Genomic DNA, 26,506 nt, shown 5'->3' on the forward strand with positions numbered 1-26,506 from the left:
CAAAAACATTTAAACCTGATCTAATCTTGAGAAAGGAAGTGTTAGTTGCTCAGTCATGTTCAACTCTTGGCAACCCTGTGGACTGTAGCCCACCAGGCTCCTATGTCCGTGGCATTTTCCAGGCAAAAAATACTGGAGTGGGTTACCATTCCCTTCTCCAGGGGATCTTCCCGATCCAGGGATTGAATTTGAGTCTCGAACACTGCAGGAAGATTCTTTTTTTTTTTTTTTAATCCATTTTTATTAGTTGGAGGCTAATCACTTCACAATACTGTAGTGGTTTTTGTCATACATTGACATGAATCAGCCATGGATTTACATGTATTCCCCATCCCAATCCCCCCTCCCACCTCCCTCTCTACCTGATCCTTCTGAGTTTTCCCAGTGCACCAGGCCCGAGCACTTGTCTCATGCATCCAACCAGGCAGATTCTTTACCATCTGAGCCATGAGGGAAGCCCTTAATCTTAATGAACGTCAGATAAACCCAAATTAAGAAAAACTGTATTAAATATCTTGCCTGTACTCTTAAAATTGTCAACGTCATGAAACAAAGGAGCAGAGGAATTTTTCCAGATAAAAGGAAACTAAAGAGGCATGCCAACTAACTGCAATGCCTGATCCTTAATTGGATCCTAAAACGGAAAATTTTGTTGTAAAGGACATTATTAACAGGGCAACTGGAAAAATTGGAATATAGACTGTAGGTAATTAGATAATATTATTGTATCAGTGTTAAAACTGCTGAGTTTGATAACTTATACTGTGGGTCATCTAAAATAATGTTCTTATTCTTTAAAAAAATAATTTTATTTATTTGTTTTTGGCTGTGCTGGGTCTTTGAAGCTGCTCGGGCTTTTCTCCAGTTGGCTGTGCTGGGTCTTTGATGCTGCTCGGGCTTTTCTCTAGTTGCAGCGAGCAGGGGCTACTCTCTAGTTGCGGTGTGCAGGTTTCTCTTTGTGGTGGCTTCTCTTGTTGCAGAGCATGGGATCTAGTAGCTTTAGTAGCTTTAGTAGCTTTAGTAGCTGCGGCTCCCAGGCTCTAGCGCACACGCTCAATAGTTGTGGCACACTGGTTTAGTTGCTCTGTGGCATCTTCCCACATCAGGGATCGAAACCATGTTCCCTGCATTGGCAGGTGGATTCTTTACCCCTGAGCCACCAGGGCAGCCCCTAAAAAAGTGTTCTTATTTTTAAGAAATACAAACTGAAATATAAAGAGTAAAGGACATAATATGAACTACTGATTCTCAACTAGCTGAGAAAAAATAAATGTTTATATATAGATATGCTAATATATAAATTATATATATATATGAGGGGAGAGAGAACAAGAAAATATGGCCAAATAGTAACAATTGACTAATTTGGGTAAAGGGTACAGGGAATTTCTTTGTACCAGTCTTATAAATTTTCTATAATTTTGGAAATACATCACAAAAATCAGTTTTAAAAATGATTAACCATGAAGTTTATTTTCTTTCCCTCCTAAATTTCCTAAAATGACATCAAAATAACAACAACAAGGACCTCCTTGGTGGTCCTGTGGTTGAGAATCTGCCTGCCAATGCAGGGGACACGGGTTCCATCCCTGGTCTGGGAAGATTTCACATGTCACAGGGCAACTGAGCCCATGCACCATGACTACTGACACCAGTGTGCCTAGAGCCCATGTTCCACAAGAGGAGCCACTGCAATGAGACACCCATGCACTGCAACCAGAGAGTAGCCCCTACTTGCTGCAACTAGAGAAAGCCTGTGCACAGCAATGAAGACCCAGTGCTGCCCCCCAAAACAAATAAACAAAAAAAAACAACAATGATAAAAATGGCATTAACCTTCAAGGGCAGAGAGAGAGAAGGATACAGCAGCAAGATGATATATTTCACTGGAAACATCTTTTGAAAAATGGAAAGTGGATAAAGGGGTAGCAACTAACTTATCAGAATGTGCATGCATGTCTGCTACATCACTTCAGTCCTGTCTGACTCTTTGAAACCCTATGGATTGCAGTCCACCAGGCTCCTCTGTCCATGAGATTCTCCAGGCAAGAATACTGGAGTGGGTCATCATGCCCTCCTCCAGGGGATCTTCCCAACTCAGGGATAGAACCTACATCTCCAGCATTGGCAAGCAGGTTCTTTACCATTAATGCTACCTGGGAAGCCCCAGTTTATCAGAATAGCAAAAGTTTTAAGTTTCTGCAATGGAGGATATATCTACAATTGACCTAATCTGCTTGAGAAACTCAAACTTTAGTATATAGCAGGTACCACAGAAGGTAGGAGTGAAAAATAGGTCCAAGAACAGCGAGGTATTCACTGAAACTCTGTCTACAGAGCACATGGCACAACCAGGCTAATCATATTCACCATGCCCTAGCAAGGAGATAAAGATTTCTCTGTCCAGCAACCCCACTTCTGGCTATATATCCAAAGGCAATAAAAACAGGATCTTGAAGAGAAATCTTCATTTTCATGTTCACTGCAGCATTATTCACAATAGGCAAGATATGGAAGCTTAAGTGTCTGCCAATGAATGAATGGATAAAGATGCAGTATAAATACATATTCAATTAAATATTATTCAGTCATGGGAAAAAAGGAAATCCTGTTATTTGCAACCACATGGACGAACCTTCAGGGCATGATGCTAAGTAAGATAAGTGAGTCAGACAGAAGAAGACAAATACTGTATGATCTCACTTATATGTGGAATCTATAAAAGTAGAACTCAGAAAGTAGAATGGTGGTCACCAGGAGCTGGAGGTGAGGGGATGAGATGTTGGCCAAAGGGTATAAACTTCCATTTATAAGATGAATAAGTTATGGGGATCTAACATACAGCATGGTGATTATAGGTAATTAAATGGTATTATATATAATTGAAAGGTACTGAGAGAGTAGATCCTAAATGTTATTACCACAAGAAAGGAATGGCAATTATGTGATGTCATGGAGGTATTAGAGCTAATGCTACAGTGGTTAACATTTTGCAATATATTTTAAATGTATCAAATCAACATATTGTACACCTTAAACTTACACAATTTGCTTGTTGTTGTTGTTTAGTAGCTAAGTTGTGTCCGACTCTTTGGGACCCCATGGACTGTAGCCTACCAGACTCCTCTGTCCATGGGATTTCCCAGGCAAGAATACTGGAGTGGGTTGCCATTTCTTTCTCTAGGGATCTTCCTGACCCAGGGATTGAACTCATGTCTCCTGCTTGGCAGGTGGATTCTTTACTGCTGCACCACCAGGGAAGCCGAAACTTACACAATGTTATATGTCAATTATATCTCAATAAAAATGGGGAAAAAAACAGAAAGATATCTTTGGAGGAACTGAATCTTGGAGGCACTGCACTCCTGGACAAGATTTACTGCGAGGGATGGCATATGGTGTAGGACTAAAAATAACATGATTAAGTGAAAATCAAGATCCTCAAAAGTGAGACTCTCAGTCTTGATCCCGATATGCTAGCAACAAACAGATAACTCCCCAGAGAGGCAAGTATGGTGTTCTTCCCTGGAGAACATGTAGAAAGCCAGTGGAAAGCTCCTAGGGAAGCCCAAAATGGATAACCAACCCTGCTCTCCAGGCTTCTAGTCAGCTTTTTAGTTCCTCACTCTTACAATAAAAAGCCAACGACAACCAGTTATTTGACAATAGTTATCAATGAGGAAAACAGAGACCAAAATAAATTCATAGGAAAGAAAGGTGCAGGAGTAACAGAGCTAATACAGAGACCAGAAGAGAATTTCAAATAAAGTATAAATATCCCTGAAGAAAAAGGATGTGGAAAAGGAAAACCAGAGGACCAAAAACAGTCCTTGGAAATTAAGAATAGAGTCACCAAAATATTCTGATACAAAGATATGGTGATTTGCACATGTCCACAGCTTCCCCTTGTGTGTGGGCTGGATTTAGTGACTCTCTTATAAAAAAAAAGAGTAAGGTGGAAGTGATAGTCACTTCTCAGACGAGGTCATAAAAAGACATTTGGCTTTCTTCCTCCTTCCTCTGTTTCTCTGATCACCAGCTCTGAGGAAAGTTAGCTGCCAGGTTAGAACACTCAAGCAGCTTATGGGAAGGCCCATGTGTGAGAAACTGAGGTGTTTTGTCAAGAGCCAGAGATGCTCGGTTGTTGATAAGAACTGAGGCCTCCAACCATGAGATGACTGGAGTCCCTGTTGACACCCTGTCTGAAAACACATGAGAAACCCTGAGCTAGAACCACCTACCTAAACTCCTTTTGGATTCCTGATTCACAGAGACTATAAGGTAATAAATGTTTTGTTGGTTTAAGCCTCTATGTTTTAGGGTAATTTCTTACACAGCAGAAGATAATTAACCCAGAAGGTTGAAAGATAAAATTGAGGAGGCTCCCAAAGAGTAAATTTTTTAACACCCAAAGGAAATATAGAGAAATATGAATAAAGTTAGAGGATCACTTCAGGTTTTACAGTTGATAAATGGAAGTTCCAAAAAGAGAGAAGAGAGAAAATAGAGAATAAATTAGTAAAGAAGTAATAGAGGAAAATTTGTCAGAAATGAAGGGTACAAACGTCCAGGTTGAAAAAGCTCATGGAAAGTCTATCATAGTGAATGAAAAAAGACCTACAGCAAGCTCCAACATTATGAAATTTTGAACACTTAGGGAACAAAAAAGAAAACAAAAAGCTTCTGGAGACAAATACATCATACACAAAAGAATACAGCCGGAAGTTCGAGGACAATAAAGTATACCTTCAAAGTTTTCAGAAAATGATTTCAACCTAGAATTCCATATCTGGAAAAGCTGACAATCAAGTGTGATGGTAGTCTAACATTCTTCACTAAAAAATATACCTCCGATACATTCTTAGAAAGGTAGTCAAAGATATATTCCAGGAAAAGGAGAGAGTAAAACCAAGAAACAAAACATGGGATCCAGGAAATAGGGAATAAAACCTTGGAGAGAGGCAAAAGCAAGTTTTAGGAAAGAGCTATGTGCCAGGAATAGAAGGCAGAAGGTAGGAGTAAGAGAGAGAAGTTTGGGAAAAAAGGAATTGGTAGATTACTTGTTGTGTTTTGAATGACTGTAAAAAATATCACTGGGCATTGGATAGAGTTGTTGAAGTAATAGCAGAGAACCAAGCAAATGGGGGAAAAAAAATAATGGTGGCAGTTCTTAACTCTAGGAATAAACAAAAAATTGAACAAAAAAGTTATTATAGTCAAATTAATTGCCTTAGAAGTAAACAATCTTTACATATTTTAAGACTACAAGACTATTGATATAATCTTGCATTAGGGTTTCTACTGCTACATTTCAAATGACCACAAGTTTAGTGGCTTAAAACAACACCGTGGTGGTCCAAGTGGCTAAAACTCCGCCCTCCCAGTGCAGCTGGCCAGGGTTCAATCCCTGGTCAGGGAACTGGATCCCACATGCTGCAACTAGAAGAGGATTCCTGTGAGCAGCAACTAAAGATCCCACATGCTGCAACTAAGATGGGAGAGCCCACCTGCTGCAGCTGAGACCGGACACAGCCAAAATAAATAAATACTTAAGACAACAACATCATTCACTCACTGTCTGACACTTCTATAAGTCAGAAGTCTGGCAGTCACTACTTAGTCTCACAAGGCTGGAATCTAAGTCTTGGCTGGGCTGGGGTCTTATCTGGAGTCTCTAGAAAGAATCCATTTTCAGGTTCATTCAGGTTATTGACAGAATTCAGGTTTTTGTTGTTATAGGACTGATGCCTTGCTGACTGTCCGCTGGGACACTTTCAGCTCCTAACTGCCACCCACATTCCTTAGCATGCAGCCCCCATCCATCTTCAGAGCCCCACATGCTTCCAATCTCCAAATTCCTCTTTTCCTGTTAAATGGAAAAAACCACTCAGATTTTAAAGGGCTTGTATGATTAGATTAGGCCCACTCACATAATCTCCTTTTTTTCTATGTAAAGTAACAATCACCAGAGTGTTTTCCATCATATGCAGAGGTTCCACCCACATTCAAAGGGGAGGGGATGATATAAGGCCAAGATTCATTGACGGTCATTCTTAGAATTTTTCTTACCATAAACCTAAAACTGTGACATAACTATACTAGAAGAACTAGGATGGGAGAGGAGAAGCTAAATTCTCAACTATCATTACAGTAGGGCAATATATAAACCAAAATGGAACATGGGAAATTAGTGAGTTAGGCCAAGTGTGTTTCTCTGAGAAAGGGTGATGAACTGAGAGAGGGTGATGAACTAATTTGGAGACAAAAATATCCTCACCAGGGCACAATGCTGGGACCCAGCTGGGTGGGGGTAAGTAGGGTGTAGGACCATTAAGGGATTCCTAGGGTCTATTAGTGGGAACCTTGTACAAATCTTACCTGAATGCTAAAACATGAAACAGAACTTCTTTGATAGGATTAGAGAACAGAGTGCCCAATGGAGTCCTATACAAGATCAGTCATTCTCAGCCTCAACTTTGTGCTTTATCCTTCCCCAGTTATCCCCTCCCTTTACCCCAATACAACTTTTGCATCAGTTCCTGCCCACAATTAATTTCCTTCACATGCATTCTTCATTCTGCCTGGAATACCCTTTCTTTTTTATTTCTGTTTTCAAGCAATTCATTGTAATCTTGTCACATCTCCTGTAAATCCACCCTTTAGAATTAGTCATTCAGTATCACTTATTCATTTACCCTACAAATACATTTATTAGACCTCTATTAGATATGAGGTACTGCTAGGTATTGCAGATATAATACTGGTCTGATTTACTCACTGCCTACTAAAATTCCTTCAATAGTTCCTATAAAGTTAAAAAGTTAGCATGGATAACATAATCCTCAATTATCTGGCCCCTGCCTAGTTTTCAATACCTGCTTCTTAGCTCCTGTCTACCACTTGTCTGTACTCAAGGACTTGGAGCTCATTTAATAAGACCCTCAATTCTCTGTTCCTTTGTCTGTGCTGTATTCCCTTCTTGTCTACTTGGTTAATTCCAATCATCCTTTAATACTGAGTTCTAGAAGCATTTCCTGTGGGAGTTCTTCTCTAAAGGATCCCTGTATTCTCATTTCAATCTAATAGCATTAGGTACTTCCTCTTTAGTGGTTCCACAGCATTCCATATTTAATTGAATCATACACTATATTGCAATTTTTTTTTGTTTGTATACTTATCTTCATTGAATAGTCAGCCACTTTATGGCAGAGAGAGGTCTAATCCTATCTATCTATGTAACCCTAGTCACCAACATAAAATCTGACACATAGTTGGTGCTTAATAAATGTTGACTAAATGAGCAAATGAATTTATTCAGTTGAACAAACTGGGTGTCTTAATAAGGCTATTAAATGACAGGAGAGGGAATGGATACTTTCTCTACTCCATAATTTAACTAGTGTAGTGGTTAATCTTGGAGGATAAAACTCTAACTCAAGGTAGGAAAAGAAATGACTAAGAAGTGGCCCTTCTAACCCTCTATTCTATGTTTCCCTTACCTGTTTCTTCAGTTCTGTCCCTTTTCTTGTTCCGAAAGGAATTTTGATATCCTAACAGATATAAGTTGAAGAAGGCCATCTCAGGTCCTCCCTGCCTTCTTCTAGAATGTTCAGGCTGGAGCAATGGAGTCTGTTTGGTAACCATGGTAGTGTCCTGAAAAGGACATCTTTTTTGAGGTGTTAGTTCTAGAAGGTCTTGTAGGTCTTCATAGAACCATTCAACTTCAGCTTCTTCAGCATTACTGGCTGGGGCATAGACTTGGATTACTGTGATATTGATTGGTTTGCCTTGGAAACAAACAGAGATCATTCTGTTGTTTTTGAGATTGTATCCAAGTACTGCATTTCAGACTCTTTTGTTGACTATGATGGTTACTGCATTTCTTCTAAGGGATTCTTGCCCACCGTAGTAGATAAATGGTCATCTGAGTTAAATTCACCCATTCCAGTCCATTTTAGTTCACTGATTCCTAAAATGTCGACATTCACTCTTGCCATCTCCTGTTTGAGCACTTCCAATTTGCTTTGATTCAATCTAAGATTGCAGGTTCCTATGCAATATGGCTCTTTACAGCATCGGAATTTACTTCCATCATGTCACATCCACAACTGGGTGTTGTTTTTGCTTTGGCTCCGTCTCTTCTTTCTTCTTTCTCCACTGATCTCCAGTAGCATATTGGGCACCTACCAACCTGGGGAGTTCATCTTTCAGTGTCCTATCTTTTTGCCTTTTCATACTGTTTATTGGTTTGCAAGGCAAGAATACTGAAGTGGTTTGCCATTCCCTTCTACAGTGGACCACATTTTGTCAGAACTCTCCACCATGACCCATCCATCTTGGGTGGCCCTACACTGCATGGCTCATAGTTTCATGGAGTTAGACAAGGCTCTGGTCCATGTGATCAGATTGGTTAGTTTTCTGTGACTGTGGTTTTCATTCTGTCTGCCTTCTGATGGAGAAGGATTAAGAGGCTTATGGAAGCTTCCTGATGGGAGAGACTGACTGAGGGGGAAACTGGGTCTTGTTCTGATGGGCAGGGCCATGCTCAGTAAATCTTTAATCCAATTTTCAGTTGATGGGCAGGGCTATGTCCCCTCCTTGTTGTTTGACCTGAGGTCAAACTATAGTGGAGGTAATGAAGATAATGCTGACCTTCTTCAAAAGGTCCCATGCAGGCACTGCTGCACTCAGTGGCCACAACCCTGCAGCAGGCCATCATTGACCCACCCCTCTGCCAGATTCCTGGACACTCATGGGCAAGTCTGGGTCAGTCTTTTGTTGGGTTACTGCTTCTTCCTCCTGGGTCCTGGTGTGCACAAAGTTCTGTTTGTGCCCTCCAAGAGTCTGTTCCCCCAGTCCTGTGTAAGTTCTTGTGGCTCTATGGTGGGGTTAAAGGCAACCTCCTCCAAGATGGTTTATGCCATACCCAGGTCTACTGAACCCAGAACCCCTGCCCCTGCAGCAGGTCAAGGGCTAACAGAGTTTTGCCAAGAGAATGCACTGGTCATAAAAACACCCTCTTCCAACAGCACAAGAGAAGACTCTACACATGGACATCACCAGATGGTCAACACTAAAATCAGACTGATTATATTCTTTGCAGCCAAAGATGGAGAAGCTCTATACAGTCAGCAAAAACATGACTGGGAGCTGACTGTGGCTCAGATCATGCAATAACAAGATCCAGAGCTGACTGTGGTGCAGACCATGAACTCCTTATTGCCAAATTAAGACTTAAATTGAAGAAAGTAGGGAAAATCACTAGACCATTCAGGTATGACCTAAATCAAGTCCCTTATGATTATACAGTGGCAGTGACAAATAGATTCAAGGGATTAGATCTAATAGATAGAATGCCTGAAGAACTATGGACGGAGGTTCCTAACATTGTACAGGAGGCAGTGATCAAGATAAAGAAATGCAAAAAAGCACAATGGTTGTCTGAGGAGGCCTTACAAATAGCTGAGAAAAGAAAAGATACGAAAGGCAAAGGAGAAAAGGAAAGATACACCCATTTGAATGCAGAGTTCCAAAGACTAGCAAGGAGAGATAAGAAAGCCTTCCTCAGTGATCAATGCAAAGAAATAGAGGAAAACCACAGAATGGGAAAGACTGGAGATCTCTTCAAGAAAATTAGAGATATGAAGGGAACATTTCATGCAAAGATGGGCACAATAAAGGACAGAAATGGTATAGACCTAACAGAGGCAGAAGATATTAAGAAGAGGTGGCAAGAATACACAGAAGAACTGTGCAAAAAAGATCTTCATGACCCAGATAACCACAATGGTGTGATCAGTCACCTACAGCCAGACATCCTGGAATGCGAAGTCAAGTGGGCCGTAGAAAGCATCACTACGAACAAAGCTAGCGGAGGTGATGGAATTCCAGTTGAACTATTTCAAATTCTAAAAGATGATGCTGTGAAAGTGCTGCACTCAATATGCCAGCAGATCTGGGAAACTCAGCAGTGGCCACAGGACTGGAAAAGGTCAGTTTTCATCCCAATCCCAAAGAAAGGCAGTGCCAAAGAATGTTCAAACTTCTGCACAATTGCACTCATCTCTCACACTAGCAAAGTAATGCTCAAAATTCTCCAAGCCAGGCTTCAACAGTATGTGAATCATGAACTTCCAGATGTTCAAGCTGGATTTAGAAAAGGCAGAGGAACCAGAGATCAAATTGCCAACATCCGCTGGATCATCATAAAAGCAAGAGAGTTTCAGAAAAACATGTACTTTTGCTTTATTGACTATGCCACAGCCTTTGACTGTATGGATCACAACAAACTGGAAAATTCTTCAAGAGATGGGACTACCAGACCACCTGACCTGCCTCCTGAGAAATCTATATGCAGGTCAAGAAGCAACAGTTAGAACTGGACATGGAACAACAGACTGGTTCCAAGTCAGGAAGGAGTATGTCAAGACTGTATATTGTTATCCTGCTTATTTAACTTACATGCAGAGTACCTCATGCGAAATACTGGACTGGATGAAGCACAAGCTGGAATCAAGATTGCCGGGAGAAATATCAGTAACCTCAGATATGCAGACGACACCGCCCTTATGGCAGAAGAAGAACTAAAGAGTCTCTTGATGAAAGTGAAAGAGGAGAGTGAAAATGTTGGCTTAAAACTCAACATTCGGAAAACTAAGATGATGGCATCTGGTCCCATCACTGCATGGCAAATAGATGGGGAAACAACGGAAACAGTGAGAGACTTTATTTTGGGGGGCTTCAAAACCATGAAATTAAAAGATGCTTGCTCCTTGGAAGAAAAGCTGTGGCCAACCTAGACAGCATATTAAAAAGCAGAGGCATTAAAGAACTGACTCACTGGAAAAGACCCTGATGCTGGAAAAGATGGAAGGTGGGAGGAGAAGAGGATGACAGAGGATGACATGGTTGGATGTCATCACGGACTCATGGCCATTAGTTGAGTAAGCTCCAGGAGTTGGTGACAGACAGGGAAGCCTGGCGTGCTGCAGTCCATGGGGTTCCAAAGAGTTGGACACGACTGAGCGACTGAACTGAACTGAACTGAATGTCCTGAAGACAATGAAACTCCCATTGTCTGAGGAGGCACAGGATTTACGGGTTCACAGTAGGGATGGAATGGCAGTGGACAAAATAACTTAAGAAAAATTGATGAACCAAGTGCTTGTTACCCTTTTTCTTGTCCTAGTCTTCTTTATACTGTAAGCTTCAGAAAGTAGTGAGTAGAAAGAGCACCAAAAAAAGTGAAGTGAAAGTGTTAGTCACTCAGTTCTGTCCAACTCTTTGTGATCCCATGGACTGTATAGCCTGCGAGGCTCCTCTGTCCATGGAATTCTCCAGGCAAGAATCCTGGAGTGGGTTGCCATTCGCTTCTCCAGGGGATCTTCCTGACCCAGGGATCAAACCTGGGTCTCTTGTACTGCACGCAGATTCTTTACTGTCTGATCCACCAAGGAAGCCACTGATGTGGGCTCAAATCTTAATTTTGCCATATTCTAGGTGTCTGACTTTGAATTGATTAATTTAAAAAGGGCTATGATATCTATTTCATAGTTAACAGAATTATATAACATATGCAAACTTCCTCAGCATGTGTTCTGCATATAATAGAACCTTATATATGTATATAATGCATTAATAAATCTGAATATGGTACTTTCAATAAGTCTTTAAGTTATTTCAAGAGTAATGTGCTAAGCCAGTTCACATTGACTTTTGAGAACTACTTGCTAAGTTTTCAGGAATTTTGTGAGCTGGTTGTTAACCCATTATTATTATTGTTCTTACTGTTACAGATAATCTACAGATTATCTAAACTTACAATTGAATAAAATATACTTATTAAAAATAATGGTGGTGGTTGTTCAGTTGCCCAGTCATGTCTGACTCTTTGCAACTCCATGGATTGGAGCATGCCAGTAGTGAATACTAAAAATTCATCTTTTCCTAATTATTTTATTTTACTATTATCTATGTTCATGAAGTTATTTGCATCTACTGTATCTAGATATTCTGTTCTGTTGTTTTCATTCCTTTTCCTCTTTGCTTTTCAGTTTGGGAAGTTTCTACTGACATATCTTCAAACTCCTTGATTCTTTCCTTGGTCATGTCCAGGGTAGTGTTAGCCCATCAAGGCATTTTTTATTTGTTATAGTGCTTTTGATTTCTAGCCTTTTGATTCTTTCTTAAGAGTTTTCATCTCTCTGCTTATATCACTCACTGATTCTTTCATGGTGTCCATTTTTTCCATTAGAGCCCTTAGGATATTAATGTTACATTTCCAGTTTCTGCTGTATATGGGTCTGATTCTAATGCTTGCTTTGTGTACATATATATATATATATATATATATATCTCAAATGCCCTGGGGCATGGCCAAATATATATTTGTCCAGTTGTCCATTATGTATTTGTATATTTGGCCACGCCCCAGGACATGTGGAATCCTAGTTCTTTGACTAAGCATTGAGCCTGGGCCCCTCTGCAGTGGAAGCATGGAGCCTAACCACAGGACTGCCAGGAAAATATCTAGACTGTATTTTTTGTATTTTAGCATGCCTTGTAATTTTTTGCAGAAAGTGAGACATGATATATTTGGTAAAAGGAACTGAGGTTCTATGTTTGTCTGGCTGGGAGTTAGGCTGTTTCCTGTTTGCTAAAGCTGTCGGTGTCAAATTTCCTCTGATGTTCTTGTTTCCTCTGATGTCTTTGGGTTTCCCTAGAAACTCCTTAATAGGGTCTGAGTTTATAGTTCTTTCAGACGAATCACCTGTTGAAGGAACTCAACTGATGTGTTGGTAAAGGGAGGGAGGGGGAAGTGTCCTACAGGTCTCATTCTTTTAGTGAGATTGTGTCCCCATACTCTGACCTTCATAGATGCTTTTTGTCTTTTTTCCCTCTCACATGAAACAAGACAGCTACAGGAAACTGGAGTTGGCTTATTTTCCTTCTCCCACTTGGTCAGGCTCTGTTGAATAGTTTCCCTTGAGGGAAGGTCTTTTTTAAGGAGAACTGAACGCTCTAGTATATTTCAGAATCGCTACTTTTCACTCTCCCCATTGGAAGGATGAAAGGATTTTTCTCCTATCTTCATAGTAAGACCTGTGGGGCTCTGAGAGTAAAACTCATGAAAATGTGGGTATCTGCTTAGGCTGGGCACTAAGGAGTTTTTGTTTCTCATAATTTTTCAATCAAGTTCATGTTCAGTCTCCAGTAGTTAGTCAATTGTCTCTTAAATATTTATATCAGTTACTGGTTCCATGAATTTGCTCCTAGTAAGCCACGATTCTGTGTTCTGCCTGTTCTGATTCTTCTTTTTTGTGGTCGAGGTTTGCCCTGTCACTTTGATTCTCTGATGGATCTAAGAAGGGTTATTGATTTTCAGTTTGTTCAACTTTTTTGTTGTGAGAACAAGAGTGATAACTTCTAAGCTCTTTGTATGTCATACTGGAAACCAGAGTCCCTGTCTATTACATCTGTATGGAGGAAATACTATGTGATGGTATGTTCATCTCTTCCCAATTTCATGATCAGTGATGTCACACTGGTAGTTTTAAATTAACTATGGTGAAAGAATTACACTACAGAAACTGGCAAATACTACAAACAGTCAATTTATTTGCTTTGCCAACTGTTTAGGCTTAAGAAAGTGATCAAGAAAATGTTAATAATGTACATTAAGTTTAAAAATGTATCATATCTGCAGCCATTGTCAAAAGCACAAAAAATTGAAATATTTCCCCAGTATTCAAAAACTATTATCCAATTCAGCAAAGATGTTGCTCAAGTCACTGACAAATAAGTGAAGTTCCAACATGTCTCTTTGCTTCACTTTCACTTTATGAATGCATATGAAAATGTCAACCAGCAATCAAAGCTATACAGGCATCCCTCATTTTATTGCCCTTTACTTTTTTTCACTTTGCAGACACTGTGCTTTTTAAAAACTGAAGGTTTGAGTCTACCAGCATAAACTTTTTCCAACCACATTTGCTCACTTTGTGTTTCTGTGTCACATTTTGGTAATTCTCACAATATTTTTAACTTTGTTATTACTATCATATTTGTTATAGTGATCTGTGGTCAGTGATCTTTCATGCTACTATTGTAAAAAGATTACAACTCACTGAAGGTTCAGATGGTGGTTAGCATTTTTTAGCAACAAAATATTTTTTAATTAAGGTATGTATTATTGTTTTTTAGGTATAATGCTACTGCACGCCTAAGAACCAAAATATTCATGACTCACTTTATTGCAATATTTGCTTTATTGTGATGGTCTGAAACCGAGCCCACAATATCTCCAAGGTATGCCTGTATTTATTTGTCAAATGTCACCACACATTTGGTTCTTGATTCAAGATTTGGGAAAATTCAATGAAAGCATTTCATGAGGATCAGCTGGCTATAAAAAATTTACAATAAAGAAAATTATATACTTTAGTTTTATAAATTGCATGCTATACATCCTATAAGTAGACTTTGTAATAAACTGAAGTAAATATACACATCATTCAACATGGAGCTGAGGATGGTTATGAATAGCACACCATCTTTTCATATTTTTGTTTGGAAACTACATGAATGTGCGGAGAAGTTGTTGTAAAAGCAGTAAATGGTAATGTGTGACACAACTGAAATTTGACATCCATAAGCACAATGCAAAATAAGACCAAACCATGAAATATCATCCTATACCCAGGATGAACAGCCTTGTAAGTGTGACAGGAAACAGAGTCCTATTCAAAATGTATAAAAAAAAATGAGGAAAATTTCTCTGGTCTAAGATTTTGTCAGTTGTTCTTTAAGGGCCATGTATCTGAAAGCTAACACTATTTTGACAATAGGCATATGTTGAACACCTACCATGTGCCAAATGGTGTTCTGTTCAGGATGACATTTAAGATCACAGCTAACAGCAATCAGTGAAGAAGAATAAGTAAAGGGAATCCAAACTGGAAAACAAGAAATTAAACCATCACTGTTTGCAGATTACATGAGAGTATACATAGAAGATCCTAAAGACGCTACCAGAAAACTACTGGAAGTCATCAATTAATTTGGTAAAGTTGCAGATTACAAAATTAATACACAGAAATCTGTTGCATTTCTATACTCTAGCAATGAAAGATCAGAAAGAGAAGTTCAAGAAGCAATTCCATTTACTATTACATCAGAAAGAATAGAATCAGTTCAGTTCAGTCGCTCAGTCGTGTCCAACTCTTTGGAACCCCATGGACTGCAGCACGCCAGGCTTCCCTGTCTGTCACCAACTCCTGGAGCTTACTCAACTCATGGCCATGAGTCCGTGATGACATCCAACCATGTCATCCTCTGTCATCCTCTTCTCCTCCCACCTTCCATCTTTTCCAGCATCAGGGTCTTTTCCAGTGAGTCAGTTCTTCACATCAGGTGACCAAAGTACTGGAGTTTCAGCTTTAGCATCAGTCCTTCCAGTGAATATTCAGGACTGATTTCCTTTAGGATGGACTGGTTGGATCTCCTTGTAGTCCAAGGGACTCTCAAGAGTCTTCTCCAACACCACAGTTCAAAAGCATCAATTCTTCAGCCCTCAGCTTTCTTTATAGTCCAACTCTCACATCCATACATGACTACTGGAAAAAGCATAGCTTTGACTAGATGGACCTTTGTTGGTAAAGTAATGCCTCTGCTTTTTAATATGCTGTCTAGGTTGGCCACAGCTTTTCTTCCAAGGAGCAAGCGTCTTTTAATTTCATGGTTTTGAAGCCCCCCAAAATAAAGTCTCTCACTGTTTCCGTTGTTTCCCCATCTATTTGCCATGCAGTGATGGGACCAGATGCCATCATCTTAGTTTTCCGAATGTTGAGTTTTAAGCCAACATTTTCACTCTCCTCTTTCACTTTCATCAAGAGACTCTTTAGTTCTTCTTCTGCCATAAGGGCGGTGTCGTCTGCATATCTGAGGTTACTGATATTTCTCCCGGCAATCTTGATTCCAGCTTGTGCTTCATCCAGTCCAGTATTTCGCATGAGGTACTCTGCATGTAAGTTAAATAAGCAGGATAACAATATACAGTCTTGACATACTCCTTCCTGACTTGGAACCAGTCTGTTGTTCCATGTCCAGTTCTAACTGTTGCTTCTTGACCTGCATATAGATTTCTCAGGAGGCAGGTCAGGTGGTCTGGTAGTCCCATCTCTTGAAGAATTTTCCAGTTTGTTGTGATCCATACAGTCAAAGGCTGTGGCATAGTCAATAAGGCAAAAGTACATGTTTTTCTGAAACTCTCTTGCTTTTATGATGATCCAGTGGATGTTGGCAATTTGATCTCTGGTTCCTCTGCCTTTTCTAAATCCAGCTTGAACATCTGGAAGTTCATGATTCACATACTGCTGAAGCCTGGCTTGGAGAATTTTGAGCATTACTTTGCTAGTGTGAGAGATGAGTGCAATTGTGCAGAAGTTTGAACATTCTTTGGCACTGCCTTTCTTTGGGATTGGGATGAAAACTGACCTTTTCCAGTCCTGTGGCCACTGCTGAGTTTCCCAGATCTGCTGGCATATTGAGTGCAGCACTTTCACAGCATCATCTTTTAGAATTTGAAATAGTTCAACTGGAATTCCATCACCTCCGCTAGCTTTGTTCGTAGTGATGCTTTCTACGGCCCACTTGACTTCGCATTCCAGGATGTCTGGCTGTAGGTGACTGATCACACCATTGTGGTTATCTGGGTCATGAAGATCTTTTTTGCACAGTTCTTCTGTGTATTCTTGCCACCTCTTCTTAATATCTTCTGCTTCTGTTGAAGAAAGTAGGGAAAATCACTAGACCATTCAGGTATGACCTAAATCAAATCCCTTACAATTATACAGTAGAAGTGACAAATAGATTCAAGGGATTAGATCTGATAGACTGTGCCTGAAGAACTATGGATGGAGGTTCATGACATTGTACAGGAGGCAGTGATCAATACCATCTCTAAGAAAAAGAAATGCAAAAAGGCACAATGGTTGTCTGAGGAGGTCTTACAAATAGCTGAGAAAAGAAAAGAAGCTAAAGGCAAAGGAGAAAAGGAAAGATATACCCATTTGAATGCAGAGTTCCAAAGAACAGCAGAGAGAGATAAGAAAGCCTTCCTCAGCAATCAATGTAAAGAAATAGAGGAAGACAATAGAATGGTGAAGACTAGAGATCTCTTCAAGAAAATTAGTTACCAAGGGAACATTTCATGCAAAAATGAGCACAATAAAGGACAGAAATGGTATGGACCTAACAGAAGCAGATGATATTAAAAAGAATAGTATACCTAGGAATAAATCTACCTAAAAGGAGATAAAAGACTTGTACTCCAGAAACTGTAAGATTCTGATGAAAGAAATTGAAGAAGACTTAAACAGATGGAAAAAATATACCATGTTCATGGATTGGAAGAATCAATAGTCAAAATGATGATACTACTGAAGGCAATCTACAGATTCAATGCAATCCTTATCAAATTACCAGTGGCATTTTTCATAGAACAAAAAAAATCTCAAAATTTGTATGGAGACACAAAAGGCCCTGAATAGCCAAAGCCATCTTGAAAAAGAAAAATGGAGCTGGCGCAATCAGGTTTCCTGACTTCAGACTATACCAGAAAGTTACAATCATTAAAGCAGTATGGTACTGGTACAAAAATAGAAATATAGAACAATGGAATAGGACAGAAAACCCAGAAATAAGCCCATGCACCTATGGTTAATTAATCTATCATAAAGGAGGCAAGACTATACAATGTTGGAAAGACAGTCTTAACAAATGGTGCTGGGAAAACTGGACAGTTCAGGTCACTCGCTCAGTCGTGTCCAACTCTTTGCGACCCCATGAATCGCAGCACACCAGGCTTCCCTGTCCATCACCAACTCCCGGAGTTTACTCAAATTCATGCCCATTGAGTCAGTGATGCCACCTAGCCATCTCATCCTCTGTTGCCCCCTTTTCCTCCTGCCCCCAATCCCTCCCAGCATCAGGGTCTTTTCCAATGAGTCAACTCTTCGCATGAGGTGGCCAAAGTATTGGGAGTTTCAGCTTCAGCATCAGTCCTTCCAATGAACACCCAGGACTGATCTTTAGGATGGACTGGTTGGATCTCCTCACAGTCCAAGGGACTCTCAAGAGTCTTCTCCAACACCACAGTTCAAAAGCATCAATTTTTTGGCACTCAGCTTTCTTCACAGTCCAACTCTCACATCCATACATGACCAATGGAAAAACCATAGCCTTGACCAGATGGACCTTTGTTGGCAAAGCAATGTCTCTGCTTTTTAATATGCTATCTAAGTTGGTCATAACTTTCCTTCCAAGGAGTAAGCGTCTTTTAATTTCATGGCTGCAGTCACCATCCACAGTGATTTTGGAGCCCAAAAAAATAAAGTCTGACACTGTTTCCACTGTCTCCCCATCTATTTCCCATGAGGTGATGGGACCAGATGCCATGATCTGAGTTTTCTGAATGTTAAGCTTTAAGCCAACTTTTTCACTCTCCTCTTTCACTTTCAGCAAGAGACTTTTTAGTTCCTCTTCACTCTCTGCCATAAGGGTGGTGTCATCTGCATATCTGAGGTTATTGATATTTCTCCCGGCAATCTTGATTCCAGCTTGTGCTTCTTCCAGCCCAGCATTTCTCATGATGTACTCTGCATAAGTTAAATAAGCAGGGTGACAATATACAACCTTGATGTGCTCCTTTTCCTATTTGGAACCAGTCTGTTGTTCCATGTCTAGTTCTAACTGTTGCTTCCTGACCTGCATACAGGTTTCTCAACAGGCAGGTCAGGTGGTCTGGCATTCCCATCCCTTTCAGAATTTTCCACAGTTTATTGTGATCCACACAGTCGAAGGCTTTGGTGTAGTCAATAAAGCAGAAATAGATGTTTTTCTGGAACTATCTTACTTTTTTGATGATCCAGCGGATATTGGCAATTTGATCTCTGGTTCCTCTGCCTTTTCTAAAACCAGCTTGAACATCTGATAGACATAGAGCCTGATGAACTATGGACGGAGGTTTCTGACATTGTACAGGAGACAGGGATCAAGACCATCCCCATGGAAAAGAAATGCAAAAAGGCAAAATGGCTGTCTGAGGAGGACTTACAAATAGCTGTGAAAAGAAGAGAAGCGAAAAGCAAAGGAGAAAAGGAAAGATATACCCATTTGAATGCAGAGTTCCAAAGAACAGCCAGGAGAGATAAGAAAGCCTTCCTCAGTGATCAATGCAAAGAAATAGAGGAAAACAACAGAATGGGAAAGACTAGAGATGTCGTCAAGAAAATTACAGATACCAAGGGAACATTTCATGCAAAGATGGGTTCGATAAAGGACAGAAATGGTATGGACCTAACAGAGGCAGAAGATATTAAGAAGAGGTGGCAAGAATACACAGAAGAACTGTACAAAAAAGATCTTCACGACCCAGATAATCACAATGGTGTGATCACTCATCTAGAGCCACTGGAATGTGAAGTCAAGTGGGCCTTAGAAAGCATCGCTCTGAACAAAGCTAGTGGATGTGATGGAATTCCAGTTGAGCTATTTCAAATCCTGAAAGTTTATGCTGTGAAAGTGCTGCACTCAATATGCCAGCAAATCTGGGAAACTCAGCAGTGGCCACAGGACTGGAAAAGGTCAGTTTTCATTCCAATCCATAAGAAAGGCAATCCCAAAGAATGCTCAAACTACTACACAATTGCACTCATCTCACACGCTGGTAAAGTAATGCTCAAAATTCTCCAAGCCAGGGAAAACTGGACAGCCACATGTAAAAAAATAAAATTAGATCATTCTCTAACTCCATACACAAATATAAACTCAAAATGGATTAAAGACCTAAAAGTGAGACTGAACACTATAAAACTCCTAGAGGAAAACACAGGCAGAACAGTCTCTGACATAAATCACAGCAACATCTTTTTCAATCTATCTCCCAGAATAATGGAAATAAAAACAAAAATAAATGGGATCTACTTAAATACAAAAGTTTTGCACAGCAAAGGAAATGCAAAACAAACGAAAAGACAACCCATAGATAGGGAGAAAATATTTGCAAATGATGTGACTGGTAAGGGATTAGTGTCTAAAATTTACAAATAACTTATGATGCTTAACAGCATCAAAACAAACAGCCCACTCAAAAAATGGGCAGAAGGCCTAAATAGACATTTCTCCAAAGAGGGTATACAGATGGGCAATAGGCACTAGAAAAGATGTTCAACATCAGTAGTTATTAGAGAAATGCAAATCAAAACTACAGTAAGATACCACCTCACACCAGTCAGAATGAGTATCATCAAAAAAATCTACAAACAAGAAATGCTGGAAAGGGTGTGGAGGAAAGGGAACCTTCCTATACTGTTCTGCTGCTGCTGCTAAGTCACATCAGTCTTGCGACCCCATAGATGGCAGCCCACCAGGCTCCTCTGTCCCTGGGATTCCAGGCAAGAATACTGGAGTGGGTTGCCATTTCCTTCTCCAATGCATGAAAGTGAAAAGTGAAAGTGAAGTCACTCAGTGGACTTAGCGACCTCATGGACTATAGCCTACCAGGCTCCTCCGTCCATGGGATTTTCCAGGCAAGGGTACTGGAGTGGGTTGCCATTGCCTTCTCCCCTATACTGTTCATGGGAATGTAAATTGGTATAGCCATTATGGAGAACAGTATGGGGGTTCTTTAAAAAACTAAAATAGAGCTACCATATGACCCTGCAATCCCATTCCTGGGCCTTCAATCTTTCCAGAATCAGGGTCTTTTCCAATGAGTCAGTTCTTCACATCAGGTGGCCAAAGTATTGTAGTTTCAGCTTCAGCATCAGTCCCTCCAATGAATATTTGGGACTGATTTCCTTTAGGATAGACTGGTTGGATCTCCTTGCAGTCCAAGGGACTCTCAAGAGTCTTCTCCAACACCACAGTTCAAAAGCATCAATTCTTCAGCCCTCAGCTTTCTTTATGGTCCAAGTCTCACATCCATACATGACTACTGGAAAAAGCATAGCTTTGACTAGATGGACCTTTGTTGGTAAAGTAATGTCTCTGCTTTTTAATATGCTGTAAAGGAGATCAGTCCTGGATGACCATTGGAAGGACTGATGCTAAAGCTGAAACTCCAATACTTTGGCCACCTCATGCGAAGAGCTGACTCATTGAAAAAGACCCTGATGCTGGGAGGGATTGGGGGCAGGAGGAGAAGGGGATGACAGAAGATGAGATGGCTGGATAGCATCACTGACTCGATGGACGTGAGTCTGAGTAAACTCTGGGAGTTGGTGATGGACAGGGAGGCCTGGCATGCTGCGATTCATGGGGTCGCAAAGAGTCGGACATGACTGAGTGACTGAACTGAACTAGGTTGGTCATAGCTTTTCTTCCAAGGAGCAAGTGTCTTTTAATTTCATGACAGCAGTCACCATCTGCAGTGATTTTGAAGCCCCCCAAAATATAGTCTCTCACTGTTTCCATTGTTTCCCTGTCTATTTGCCATGAAGTGATGGGACTGAATGCCATGATCTTAGTTTTCTGAATATTGAGTTTTAAGCCAACTTTTTCACTCTCCTCTTTCACTTTCATTAAGAGGCTCTTTAGTTCTTCTTCACTTTGTGCCATAAGGATGGTGTCATCTGCGTATGTGAGGTTATTTATATGGAATATTATTGAGCCATAAAAAGGAACGCATTTGAGTCAATTCTAAAGAAGTGGATGAACATAGAGCCTATTATAGACAGTGAAGTCAGAAAGAGAAAAACAAGTATCGTATACTAATGCATATATATGGAATCTAGAAAAAATGGTACTGATGAAATTATTTGCAGGGCATCAGTGGAGACACAGACATATTGAACAGACTTATGGACACAGTGCAGCAGGTGGTGGTGGGGGGGGGCGAGGAGAAGGTGGGATGTATAGGGAGAGTAACATGGAAACTTAATTACCATATGTAAAATAGATAGCCAATGGGAATTTTCTGTATGACTCAGGGAACTCAAACCAGGACTCTGTAACAACCTAGAAGGGTGGTATGGGGAGGGAGATTCAGGAGGGAGGTATATGTATGGCTGACTCTCACTGACGTTTGACAGAAACCAACACAATTCTGTAAAGTAATTACCTTAAATTAAAACATAAATTAAAAAAAAAAGAGGATTAAAAACTTAAAAAAAAATGATGATTCCATTACTCAGGGATGAGTCTTAGAGAGCATCACTGGCTGCCCTTGGCCTTTGTAAGGCTTAGCAAAATTGGCCTGGTGTAGGGATGGAGAAGCCTTCAGTGGCCAGAGGACTGCCAGAAATTGTGATGAGCAGCAATGGAGCAGAAGACTCTGAGCTGGGAATGAGGGGAATAGGTTTAAATGGTTGGGACTGTGGACTCTGGCAAGGAACACTAGACTCTTACTCTCAAAAAAACCCCACAAAATGTGAAAGAGAAGTACTGTACCTGTGCAGCTCAAGTTCATGGAACAGAACAGACCAGGCCATTCGTACAGAGGTTACTGGATTATTTATAGATTCTACCTCCTCAGCACAAACACTAGGTCATATTAGCTACGTTCTTCCATATACTCTGCCAACAGTTTTACAAGGAGCAGGGGAAGGATAATACAGTTTGAAATACTGAAAAGAAAACTGTTAAACCAGAAGAAACTATCTTAATGGAATAATTAAATTATTGGGTCTAAAATTTTACCAGATTAGATTAACATTTATTTTCTCCTCTATTAATGGGTAGTACAGGTGTGTATGTGTAGAAAAAATTGGAGAATGAGAACACAGGAAATATAGCCAGTATTTTATAATTATTAATGGAGTGTAACTTTTAAAAGTGTGAATCACTATATTACATATCTGTAGCTTATATAATATATCAACTATACATCCATATAATACTTTTAATTAAAATAAAAAATAAATAGCTTTCTTTCAAGAAAAAAAAATGTGACACATATATACAATGGAGTATTACTCAGCCAAAGAAATAAGGCCATTTTCAGCAACATGATGGACTCAGAGATTGTCATACTGAGTGAAGTAAGACAGAAGGAGAAATATACTATGACATCCTTTATATGTGGTATCTAAAAAGAAATGACACAAATGAACTTATTTACAAAACAGAAACAGACTCATAGACTTAGAAAATAAACATTGTTCGGGGGGGAGGGACAGTTAGGGAGTTTGTGTACACAATACTATATTCAAAATGGATAACCAACAAGGACCTATTGTATAGCACATGGAACTCCACTCAATTTTTCCTGCCAGCCTGGATGGGAGAGGGCTCTGGGGGAGAATGGATACATGTATATATACAGCTGAGTCCCTTCACTGTTCACCTGAATCTACTACAACATTGTTTATTGGCTTTACCCATATACAAAATAAGAAGTTTAAAGTTAGAAAAAAAAATAACAATAATAATTTTTAAAAAAAAGATCACACAACTAGTCAATACATAACTGGGAATTTTTAGAACATTATACTAAGTGAAACAATCCAGTCACAGAAAGACAATCCTGTGAGACTATCTCATATGACATATATGAAATACCTGTCCACTTACATGAATAAATACCTTTCCACTTATATGAAATATCCAAAGCATTCAAATTCAAAGCAACAGAAAGCAGAATGGGAGTTGTTAGGGCTAGGGGAGGGGGAAACAGGAAGTTTTTCAATGGATATAGAGTTGCAGTTATGCGAAAAGAAAAATCTGTAGGTATCTGCTGTGTAACAATGCAGCTGACACTGAACTGTACACTTCAAAGTGGTTAAGACAGTTTTAAAATAACTGGGAATTGAAATCAGGCCTGAATCAAAAGCTATGTTTAGCAATTATGTAATCACTGCTGCCTACTTTCAATAATTTCATCTTCAGTTAAATACCATTCCCTTTCTCTGATTTACATAGGTCCCCCTCTTCTGTATGACAGGGTAATAAACCATTGGCTAGCATTTGCTTTGCCTGAAGCCTGTCAAACACCACAACTTTTTCTTGGAGGACTGGTACACAGTTCCAATAGCAAATTCAAAATGGAGTCATCAATCCAAGAGACTGAGTGGAGAACCAAACACTGGTCAAAGGAACAGGCAAGAGAGATCTGGGAGAAATAATTTTAGCTGTTTAAAAGACAAAATTCATGATGACATGACCGAAAAGTGCTTTTTCTATTAACAGAAAAAGTCTGCCATAGAAGAAGTTTGAAAAAAAAATGTTTAATGTTACGATTTGAAGTAAGTATTTTAGAAACCATTTGGTGTCGTTTCAGGGACTCTGAAGAGCTCTGGTACCAGTCCTTTATATCTCAGCACAGAAAAAGAATTCAGCAAGAGACAAAGTGATAGATAAGAAGTGATTTATTAAAATTGGATGCTTGTGAGGCTTATGAGCAGAGTAGATGGAAAAAAGGATGCCATGCCCTGAGAGCTTACTGGGCTAGTTTTATAATTAAAGGAAAAGTGGGGAGGAAGAGCAGAACTTTGTTGTCTTTCTTGAGTAGACATCACGCTTCCATCATCAGCTTCAGCTCCCAGTTGAGCAGGGGAGTTTTCTTGTCCCTACATGGTCAAGTTAGGTGCACAAATTACTGTTTTTTATGTGTGCAGAGAGCATGTCCTAGGGATCATTAACTTACTGAGCTCACTGCGCAGCATGTGAGTCTGATGTCACCATTGTTTTATTATTTTGGGGCATATCTCTTGCTTCTGTTGCATGATTTTGTTGCTAAAAAAGCCTGCTTGGTTTTGTGGTTAAGTAAACCTGCTTTCTTAAGTAATTATTAACTTACAAGGGTCTCTCATACTACTTGTACTTACAGTCCCCTAGAGGGATTAACTATTCAATCATCTACTTTATCCCTTTACTCCATACCTATCCTCTTTTTCTCAATTTTTCTGGAGTAAAATGGAGCTAATGGTAGCTAAGTTGGTAAAGAATCTGCCTACAATGCAGGAGATCTGAGTTCGAATCCTGGGTGGGGAAGATTCCCCCGGAGAAGGGAATGCCAACCCACTCCAGTATTCTTGCCTGGAAAATCCCATGGACAAAGAAGCCTGGTAGGCTGTAGTCCATGGGGTTGCAAAGAGGCAGACAGAACTGAGTGACTAACACTTACTTAATGCTAACTATAGGCAGTATATGGCAGAGGAAGGCTTGCAGTAAAAGAAAATACTTCTGAGAATGAATTAGAATCAAACTGAGTGTGAAAAGCCATGTCGAGAAATGACAAAACTCAAAATATTTTTTATAAAAGACAAAGGGTTCTAATATTACTCAAATATAATCAAGGTGAATTGACTGTTCCAATAAAGCAAGAACAATGAAATTATACTTGATTTTAAAATCTACATTTACAAGTGGTGTAGTGTAGGGCAAACTACCTAATCTCCCAAGCCTCAGTTTCTTTATTACAGGTTGTAGTGACCATTTGTTTGACAAACACTCATTTACTAAGGCCAGGACTACAGTAGGTAGCCTAAGGATACAAAAGCATACATAGATGGTATTGTTCCTACCCTCAACTTCACATAACGTAATAAATATTATAAGGAAAGCTACTGAATGTTTTCTATGTGCCAGGTACTACTATAACTGCTTGTAACTTATCAAATCGCTTAATCCTTTTCAGAACCTAAAACGTATGTACTATATACCATTTATAACAGGCACAGAGAAGTTATGTATCTTGCCTAGGAACAAACAGTCCTCAAGCTTGGAGCGGGGATATAGCTTAACAGTGGACAGGACTTAAAAATCTATGCATGCGCAGGATGGTAGTGGAAGTTTTCCACACGGAAGGAGCAGTTTTAGTTCATCCGCTCATACAATGGGGTTAAGATAGTACCACTTTTTCGGGTTGTGCCGACTGAATAGTGTAGTTAAGAGTCAGCGATGTGGTAAGCACTAAATTATTAATAAAATGAAATTATTCATTTTATTCCTTTAAATTGGTTCAGCGTGGCGAATCATTAGTGTTTTCGAGGATTTAGCTACGCGTTGTAGCTTTTCAAATGGGTAATTTATACTGCTACCAACGAATTCAAGAGCTTTCCGGTTGCTTTATGTTACGATATACGATAGCGCTACTCGCTTTGATTATTTTTTTTAGTTTTCGACACTCTTACCCATTTTCTCTGTCAAGTTCTCTATCTGCCTCATTTTGTACAACCACCTCCGTCACAAACGAAATTCTCCGAGGAACCGCCGTGCGGCGCGAGGGCGGGAGCCTTACCCACCCACAACCTTTTCCTCTGCACCACGCTCAGGGCGCGAAGGCTCAAAATAGTTCTCGCGAGAGGAGACTTTTTTTTTAAACGAGAACGCCTAACCCCACCTTGCCTCTCCAGTGTCACATGACGGGCGCCTGCATCCTAGAACCGAGGTTTTTCTGATCGCCTACTGGCTGTTAACTCTGCTACAGGCTGGCCAGAGGTCCATTCCGGAAGTAGATCCTTTAACTAGCACTTCCTCCCCGGAAGCGTGTCACAACCTAGCCGTC

General features: G+C 39.9%; 1 protein-coding gene and 1 long non-coding RNA gene across 4 annotated transcripts in view; both read right to left on the reverse strand.

Moving 5' to 3' along the window:
* The window catches only part of SPMIP11 (sperm microtubule inner protein 11), a 29,861-nt gene extending 22,212 nt beyond the window's left edge, over nucleotides 1–7,649 (reverse strand). Inside the window, exon 1 of one of the 2 annotated variants that reach the window (XM_020886958.2) lies at nucleotides 7,500–7,649. In XM_020886958.2, the coding sequence (XP_020742617.1) occupies nucleotides 7,500–7,644 (145 nt within the window). In that variant the 5' untranslated portion in view covers nucleotides 7,645–7,649. The remainder of the gene's footprint in view (nucleotides 1–7,499) is intronic. The other variant, XM_020886961.2, reaches the window with a different exon arrangement.
* Nucleotides 7,650–13,597: 5,948 nt separating this feature from the next.
* LOC139030847 (uncharacterized) lies at nucleotides 13,598–26,475 on the reverse strand. Of its 2 annotated transcripts, none has more exons than XR_011483268.1 (2): nucleotides 26,342–26,475; nucleotides 13,598–16,780 (listed from the first exon to the last, which is right to left on the reverse strand). It is a non-coding gene; the product is annotated as an uncharacterized lncRNA (long non-coding RNA). The 2 variants fall into 2 exon arrangements; XR_011483267.1 differs by lacking the exon at nucleotides 26,342–26,475 and adding an exon at nucleotides 26,133–26,316.
* Nucleotides 26,476–26,506: the final 31 nt, after the last annotated feature.

The sequence above is a fragment of the Odocoileus virginianus genome, chromosome 24 (assembly GCF_023699985.2).
Source record: "Odocoileus virginianus isolate 20LAN1187 ecotype Illinois chromosome 24, Ovbor_1.2, whole genome shotgun sequence".
Classification (NCBI taxonomy): domain Eukaryota; kingdom Metazoa; phylum Chordata; class Mammalia; order Artiodactyla; family Cervidae; genus Odocoileus; species Odocoileus virginianus.